Genomic DNA, 8,884 nt, shown 5'->3' with positions numbered 1-8,884 from the left:
AACAATATACAGACATTTTATTGAAAACTTTACTTGGAAAAATAAAATCCCAAATAATCAGGTGAGACATAAACCCACTGTTGTTGCTCTGAGGCCTGTGACTCGGTCTGTGACATTTTGTGGGGTAGGCTGTTGACACGCGTTGAGTCCCAGCTTCCTAGGGAAGCCGCAAGACTTGGGGCTCTGCCCTGCAGTTGACCCAAAGTCTAGAAGTGGGCAGAGCCGGCCGATGTCTTGCCGAGAGGCTGGGGTGAGGGGCCCGTTGCGGCTGGGAGACCGTGGCTTTCATGTTGCCCAGGTCAGTGTCGAGGCCTCTCCCAGAAAAGGCGAGTCTGAGGTGAAAAGGCAGCGAGGGTGGGTGACTCCCCAGGGTGGCCCTTTTGGAGGTAGACGTGATCCCAACCGTGCAAGCCAGGGTAAGACCTCAAGGGAGCAGACGAGAGCCCAGGCTCTGGCCCTAGGCCAGGATGCACTTTGGACGGTTCTTTAGGGACTAAGACAGTCTACACTGCTTACCTGTCTGTGGGTTCTTGCTACGACTGGGGAGGCGAGAGCCTGCTCGGGGCTCCTGGTGCCAGGCTCATTCCCAAGGGCTGGGGTGGTGGAGCGGGAGCTGCCGCTATCCCTTCTCCCAGGCAAGGGCCCTTTGCTGCCTGATGCCCGAGCCTGAGCTCGTAAAGCGTAGGCTAGAGAGGCCGACTTGTGTCCCAGAATCTTCCGAGGGCCGGGCTCAGTCATCGGCCACGATGGAGAGGGCTCGGAGCTCGCTCAGTCTCGCCTCGTTCTCCCGCTCCCACTGCTCGTCAGGACGGCCGGGCTGGGCAAGCTGCTGGGTCAGGTCTCCGAAGATCTTGTGCATTTCCGAGTAGTACACGACCTGGGGTGGGAGCAGGAGGAGGTCGGCGGTGGTGGGCTCCAGGGTACCAGGCCCCGCGGGACGCCCCCACCCCCCGGGGGCACGGTGGGTGGATGGGCGGAGGGCCGGAGCCTGTGGGAGGCAGAGCGCAGGGCTGGACTCCACTCTTCCCTCCACCACCGCCCCTCCCCTTGAGCTGCGTGGCAGCCACAGCCCCGGCTCCTTCAGGAACGTTCACTGCCCACTGCCTGGGTAGCAGAGGGAGCGACAGGTCCTTGGTGAGGTGGAGGGGGGGCTCTGCCTTCGAGCTCTCCAAGCAGCTGAGGGGGAAGGGCTGGGGCGTGTGGGTGGATCCTTGGCGGGTCCTGGGGGCGCCAGTGAGTCAGGCCCTGCGACAAGGGGCTAACTGCTTTACAGAAGCTAGGAGAAGCTCTCATCCGTGGGAGAGGGCACAGCAGCTCCCAAAGCCCTGGGCCAGCCTTAGAAGTAAAGGTGAGAGAGGGAACACGGTTCTAGCCTCCGTCCCTTCCCAGCTCATCCCACCGCCAATCACTGCCTTAGCTGCAGAGCCAGGAAAGCAGGGCCCAGAGGCCAGGCTCACTTCCCCGTTTCCCTCTGCACAGGCACCAGAGGTGGGATGGGAGAGGCGCACAGGAACGAGGCGGGGGCAGGCCGAGGAATGGAGGGACCCATCGCCAGCCCTCAGATGGCTGAGGGCTGAGCAGCTCCAGGGGAGGAGGGCAGGGACCATTTCTGCCTCAGTCTCCACCTCACGACCAAATGAAGTCATGTACTTTCAAGAAAGTGTTCCACACCACTCAAACACCCCTAAGTGTTACCATCTCCAGCTCCGAGTTGTCTCTGGGGAGAAGGAACTCTCCTTCTCCAGAAACCTGGAGTGCCGTTATTGGCCAGGCCAGGCCATGTCTTCCACACTCCCACAGCTGGGCTGAGGGGGAGCTAAATCAAGGTCTCCAAACACTGTCTTCACCTGAGGGGACGGGGCCCCGGCTAGTGCTGGGGGAGGGAGCGGATGGCCCCCCCCCCCCAGCTCCCTGCCCTGAGCCGCACTGCGCAGGCTGAGTCACTAGGAATGCTCACTTCTCCAGTGACTAATGGCAGCAGCAGCCGCGGCAGGGGGAGGCTGGCGCTGACGAGGCAGTAAACAGCCCTCCGCCACCCTGCTGCCTGGTTACAGGGCATCCCTGGCTCGCAACCTGGGCAGCCTGGAGCTGTCTCCTGCGAGCAACAGGGTGGAGGGGGGCAGGGCAGGTGGCTGCGGGTCCGGGAGCAGCGGCACAGGACAGCGAAGTCACAGGTCTCCTGAAACACACCGTCCCCGGCCCAGGGCGAAGCTGCTGGAAGGAAGCCCGCACCTCCAGGGGCAGTGCTCTGGGGGCAAGCGTGGGAACCTTCACGTCCCTATGCACGTAGCTCTCTGCCTCATTTTCCCTGAGCCCCTGGGGACACGGTCACTAACAAGTCCCGGCTCCAACATCAATCCTGCTCAGGGGTCCTGATCCCAAGTGTCCTGATCCCATGATTCCCATGGGGTTTGGTGTTCTCTGAAGACGCAGGCTCGAGGCAGGAATCAGGCTTTTCCTGGCTATCTGTGATTGTGGACTCTGCAAGAACGAGAGTGCCCACTGGAGGGCGCCAGACACCCAGGCCCAGCGCCGAGGCGGGCTGGAGGCAGACGGGGACATGTTGAGCCTTCAGCTTTGTTACCTGGTGGGGAAGGTGGCAGAATGCTGAGCACCTGCAGTCACCTGGCGGGGGGGGGGGGGGTCCCACGTGGAGAAGACCTCTTGGTTTTGGCACCTCAACCTTTCCTCTTTTACAGATGGGGAGAATACTCCCTGCTAAGGGCTTGAAGAACATGGGGGAGGGGGAAGGAGGGCAGGAGCCACACTTTGTCTCTACACCTCTGAGTAGCAGGAGGCATGGGATCTCGGCCCCAGCGCTTCCGCGGTGCACGTGTCCACCCGTGCCCAAGCCGAGTGGGCCTGCCTTTCCGCTGGAAGATGCACCACGGCCTGGCACCCAGGCAGGGGCCCTGAGCATGGCTCTCGCCGAGGTTTAGGGACCCCTCCAAGGGTCGCTAAAAGTCAAGACACCCCCTAGTCTTCCACCAAAAGAGAACGACTAACTAGGGAGGGGAGGGGGTGCAGGGTCCTCGGAAAAAGGCCTCCACCTGTGGCCCCTGTCCCTGACCTGCCCATCAGGGTGAGGCGCTGGGGGTGCGGCCTGGTCTCCTCCTGCTGCTCGTGGAGAGAGAACTTCAGCAAAGAACTCTTGGACGACAAGGGACCTCGTGCGAAAGTTGGGATTAACCAGAGCAGCGGAGGAACAGAGACAGGAATTCCAGCCCACACCCAGGGCGCCCTGCATCCCTCCCTCGGGGGCGGGGCTGGGGGCAGACAGTGGCTGAGCCCGGCTTCTGGTGTGGGGAGCAGGCCGGGGCTGGCATGAGGTGGGCCTCCAGAGCCCGCGACCGCCTCCCGAGGGGAGAAGTGTTGGGCCATCCTGTGGGCTGGCGGCGGCCTCACCTGGGCGCGGATCAGGGACTCAAAGCTGGGCTGGAAGTAGTCCAGTCGGCTGCTGTAGAACCGCGGCATCTCATCCAGGAGCTGCTTGTTCTTGGCCTCAAAGTCATCCCGCACGGGCCGAAGCTCTTCTCGGGCCTGAGGGGCAAGACCCTGGGTGTCACAGCTCTCGCTGGCTCACCCAGCTTCCTGACTGGGGCACGGGGGACGGGGTGGGGGTGGAGGTGGTGTGTGTGTGTGTATGGCGGGGGTTCAGCACATCTGGTGTCTTGGCCCCTGGGTGAAGGAGGAACCTGCTTGGTGGGACCACGCGGCCCCCTGTCCAGCCCCAGCCCCTTCTCCCCGGTACCTGGTGGAGTTTGGCCAGCACCGGCCCTGTCTTCTCCTTCTCCTCGTACTTCTCCACCTTGGCCTGCAACCTCCTGTAGTCCTGCAAGGCCTGCTCCCGCCGTTTCACCGCCATGTTGAGGCTCGGGAAGACACTGCCAAACCTGCCGGACGCAGCGGGTTGGAGACGGGCCTGTTCCTGGAGCTGCAGGCTGGCAGCTCATCCCTCATTCAGAAATACGTATCGAGCGCCTACCAAGCGCCAGACTCTGTTCTAGACCTTGGGGATCTTGTTGTGAACAAGATAGACGGGGCCCTGGCCTTGGTGGGGCACCGGCTGAGAATGTCACCTCGGGGTAAGGCCAGGGGAAGGAAGACAGGGTAAGGGTGGCTCCGCTGACCTGGGTAAGACTCAGCAGGTCATGCATGCATGATGCCACTGATGCTGCCACTGCCCTTTAGCCCCCACCCCACATTTCAGAGACCTGTGCTACAGCATGGAGGAGCTGAAGACTCCTTGGAGTCTTTTTTTAAATTTTTTGACCTGGTACAAAAAGATTAAGGTTCTATTAATTAGCATCAGGCATCTCAGAAGAAACAAAAGACAGATGAGCTAGCAGAGCCAGGAGAGCTCTCTGGACAATCCCCAAGGAACAGGGGTGGACAGAGCTCAGGAAGCCATTTGAGCAGATGGAGGCAGCACCCCTTGGGAGTGGGCCCGGACCCGGGGGTGTTCCGGGAGCTAGGCCAAGGGCAGCCGCTCTGAGGGCTGGTATCAGAAAAGCTGGGAGATCAAGCTTCTGTCCAACATCTTCCGTTAAAAAAGTGAAAACACTGAGACCAGGGAGATGACACGACTTGTCCAAGGTCACAATTAGGTAGTGACAGTCCAGCAGATAACTCCAGCGTCCCAGCCCTCCCTCTGGCACCTCCCTACCACCTCATGCTGCCAACAGCAGGTGACAGACCTGCAACCGAAACCTACTCCCATATTACTCAGCCATTAAAAACGAGTGAAGTGATGCCATTTGCAGCAAGAATGGATGGACCTGGAGATTATGATACTAAGTGAAGTAAGCCAGACATAGAAAGACAAGTATCATATGATATCACTTATATGTAGAATCTAAAATATGACACAAATGAACTTATTTACAAAACAGAAACAGACTCACAGACATAGAAAACAAACTTGCGGTCACCAAAGGGGAAAAGAGCGGGGGAGGGATGAATGATAAATTAGGAGTTTGGGATTAACAGATACACACTGCTATATATAAAACAGATGAGCAACAAGGTCCTACTATATAGCCCAGGGAACTATATTCAATATCTTATAATCACCTATAACAGAAAAGAATCTGAAGAAGAATACATATATATATACATATACATACGCATGTATACACACCTGTATATATACATATATATACACACCTGTATATATACATATATATACATGTATATACACGTGTATATATATCTATAACTATATATAAAAAAAGGAATCACTTTGCTGTACACCCGAAACTAAGACAACCTTGTAAATCGACTATACTCCAATAAAATGACAAGCTACTCCCAGCCTTTTCTACCAACTCTGCCGGAAAAACAGGAATCCTCATGTTCTACTGTTGAAACGGCCAAACCGTCAAACCAAATGTTTGAGGAAAACGACGGGAGGAGCTCTTCCTGCCCCACCAGGACTAAAAGAACCACAGGGCAATGCTAGGGTGGCTGTTCAGAAAGAGCAGCGGCAGAGGCTCTGGCATTCCTGGCACCGTGGGCATAACCTTTGTGACTAGGATCCTCTTTGACTGGGAAGGGCAACACAGTCTTGGGGTGGACCCAGGGCAGGACCGCATCCCAGGCAGGAATGCTGCATTCTCCTTGACTAATGAGTGTGGGAGGAGGCCAGGCCGGCCTGCAAGCAGGTTTTCTGGAACTGGACAGAAGATGGGGCAGCCTCCTTGAACACAAAGCCCAAGGGGCTGGAGCATCTACCTCGCAGCTGGGAGCCCGAGTGGCCAGTGGAGCTCCGGCCTCAAGCCGAGGTGACGGCGCAGTGGTTATTCGGGGGGGTTGCAAAGCACACAGAGGGAGACCCAGGACCAGGAGCAGAGTCGGTTCTTCCCAGAGCAACTCAGAGAAGATGAAAGATGGGGCAGGAAAAAGCCTCAACAAATCAAGAGTCCAGGGGCTTCCCTGGTGGCGCAGTGGTTGAGAATCTGCCTGCTAATGCAGGGGACACGGGTTCAAGCCCTGGTCTGGGAAGATCCCACATGCCACGGAGCAACTAAGCCCGTGAGCCACAACTACTGAGCCTGCGCGTCTGGAGCCCATGCTCCGCAATGGGAGAGGCCGCGACAGTGAGAGGCCCACGCACCGCCATGAAGAGTGGCCCCCACATGCCGCAACTGGAGAAAGCCCTCGCACAGAAACGAAGACCCAACACAGCCAAAAATCAATCAATCAATCAATCAATCAATCAATCAATCAAGAGTCCACGTGACACAAGAGTAATGAACACCTCCGCCAGAGAACAGAGGATAGAAACTTGACTGACGCATAATGCCCCAAACAAAGCTATAGGCCCAGGCAGCAGAGTTTGATGAAACAGATAGAAAGGCCACTAAAGCAGATTCTTCTCACTTTCTGGGTGTCCGTAATGGGCTCACTACGTAGCTGGAGATGCTAACGCGGGCCAGACCACCCACGCTTCTCTGAAGCCTCAGTCGCAGGCCCCTGTGCACTGCAATCAAATCAACACCTGAATGACTGCTCTGCCGGGCAGAAGACGCAGGCCTACTTGGTGCTCTGCAAACTGGACCAGCCACCCCCAAGACACAAGGTCCCCCTGGGGTAGGGCTGAACACGCCTGGGACGGCTGAGACCCTCCGGGGGAGCTGGACTCACTTCACTGCTTTTGCCTCAGGCAGTGCTATGACGGGGTCTCAGATGCTGGGTGAGCCCCTCTCCCTCCTGGTGGAGAGGCATGTGGCTCAGGGGAGCAGGTGCACTTGGGCCTGGGAAGCCGCCATGCCACCTCCCCCTGCACCCCAACTGGACGAGGGCCGCCGGCAGCCACCCTGGTTCTCTTGTGCGCAACACCCGCGGCTCGGGTGGCCCCGGCGCCCCGGCCTCCGCTCCCCCTTGCTGGCTGCCTGGGAGGTGCTGGGTGGGGGTGGGCTCAGCGACAGGACAAGGACGAGGCAGGCGGGGGGCGGCAGGCAGAGTTTCCTCGCCTCTGCCGGGGCGCCATCCCGTCCTGGGGAGGAGGGCAGCACGAGTAAGGAAGGAACGTGCGGGGTGTTCTACAGCTCAGCACGGGTGTCAGCCCGCGGGTGGTCAAGCAGCTCTCGATACTCTGACCCCGGCAGCACTTGGACCAGTGCTCCTGACCCTCTTCCCCCCGTTGTCCACTGGGCTTTATCTCCAGGGCCAGGGTCAGATACAACGGCAAGGCTGACTACCACATGCTGGGACTGGGCTGACCTACAGAGGATGCAGAAATCCAGCCCCAGGGCAGGTCCTGAGCCGAGGGGGAGAAGGCATGGATCCAGGGCTGACCGATTTCCAGGCAACCTCAGGGGACGGGTGTGTCCACAGGACACTACCTTCAGCCTTCCGGAAGCAAGGCCACGTATCCTCTGGGGGGAGGAAGCGGCTGCTCTGTGAGGCCCGAGGGAAACTTTCTTCAGCACGCTGACTTCCACCTCCCACGGCAGACAGCACCCTCAGCTGAACCCAGAGGCCGCGGAGGGCTCAGCTCCATGTCCGCGCTGCCGAGGGATGTGACTCCTTGGGCCCTGGGCCTCGGAACCACCGGGATAGGTGTCACGCCCTTCTCACAGTAAAGCAGGGAAGCTAAGGTCAGGCAGGGGAGATGAGGCAGTGTAATCGGAGGTAGCTGACAAAAGGGGGGCGAGGACCAGAACTCTGTAATCCCTGGCTCAGGTCACTGCCCCGCTGAGGCCACACCGCCTCGTTTTCCACTTAGAAGTAACAGGAAGAACTCTGCCAGTTCCACGTGCCGGGGGGTATAAACACCAGGGTGCTGTTCGGGGAAAGGGGCTCCTGGCAGCAGACACCCCTCCTCGTGTGGGGTGTTTTAGTGCTCCCCCTACCTTCTCGTCAGGGCAGGGAAGCTGCAGGGAGGCAAGGACAAGCATAGGCTGGTCCCCAGAGCCCGGGCCCCTCCCAGACATGCCCCTGGGACCTGACAGGGTACCTGCTGGCTTGACCTGACAAGGATGGGGTGATCCAGCTCTCCCTGGGGCACCAAATCTGCACTTTTATGGGGCTGCCACGAAGGAGCAAGGCTGCGGGCCCAGAGCCTCTCTGCTCAGTGCCCGGCATCCCCCTGATAATTAGCGGTGAGGGGCACATGGGTGTCCCTGGGCCAGGACCCCAGGAGGGACTCTGCCCTCCACATACAGCGCCACTCCAGCCCACGATACCTCCCTCTCCGCTCAGGGAAGTGCCCGGCTCTGCCGTTTCGGGAGTTCAGCTCCGCTCCCGCTTCCGCAGAAGGGGAAGAGACTTGGAGGCACAGGCCTGGCCCGTTCAGGGTTCTCCCCACTCCGCCGCACTGCCCCGCCTCGGCCGTTATCGTTCTGGTCCGTTTCTCGGGGGACGCCGCATGGCTTCTGCGCTACATCCTAAGCTCCTGAAGTTCGAATCGCAGAGAAGGGAGGACAGGGCTGGGCCTACCCCAGGCGCCCCTGAAGCTCGGCCCGTTTCTTGCCTGCCCTGAGGCGGCACAGCAGTTGGCTGGCTCCTCAGGGTGCGCGTGGGGTGAAGAGGCAGCGAGAGGCGGGGGGAGGGGGGGGGAGGGGGGGGAGGCCGGGAGCTGGGCTGCGAGCAGCCGGCCCTGGAGCGGTGCCTGCCATTCCTCGATCTGTGCCCACGGCCGGGACCGTCCGCCCACCAGGAAAGGGAAATTGAAAGCACCCCCATCCCACCATGTGAACACGGCCCAGAGACTGCGGGATTAGAGGCCGAGCCCCCTGGGGGGAGGCCGGGGGCGGTGGGGTGGCCATGTGGCAATGTTCCTCATCAGAGGACAGGAAAGCTGCAGTTTCCTGTTTCCGGTGCTGGGGTCCCTGGGAGCTTCTCTCCTGGCAAGAGGCGGCAACAGGCAGTGCTGGGTTTA

At 59.6% G+C, this 8,884-nt stretch overlaps 1 protein-coding gene across 3 annotated transcripts in view; it reads right to left on the bottom strand.

The window, feature by feature from the left end:
* Window positions 1–17: 17 nt before the first annotated feature.
* The window catches only part of BIN3 (bridging integrator 3), a 46,331-nt gene continuing 37,464 nt past the window's right edge, over window positions 18–8,884 (bottom strand). For 2 of the 3 annotated variants that reach the window (XM_036854364.1, XM_036854365.1), the window contains 3 exons: window positions 3,752–3,893; window positions 3,406–3,540; window positions 18–877 (listed from right to left, as the gene is read on the bottom strand). In XM_036854364.1, coding sequence (XP_036710259.1) covers window positions 731–877; window positions 3,406–3,540; window positions 3,752–3,893 — 424 coding nt within the window. In that variant the 3' untranslated portion in view covers window positions 18–730. The remainder of the gene's footprint in view (window positions 878–3,405; window positions 3,541–3,751; window positions 3,894–8,884) is intronic. The other variant, XR_005020194.1, reaches the window with a different exon arrangement.

This window comes from Balaenoptera musculus, chromosome 6, assembly GCF_009873245.2.
Source record: "Balaenoptera musculus isolate JJ_BM4_2016_0621 chromosome 6, mBalMus1.pri.v3, whole genome shotgun sequence".
Taxonomy (NCBI): Eukaryota; Metazoa; Chordata; class Mammalia; order Artiodactyla; family Balaenopteridae; genus Balaenoptera; species Balaenoptera musculus.
Note: the sequence above shows the minus strand (reverse complement) of the source record. Positions and strands in the feature narration are given on the sequence as shown.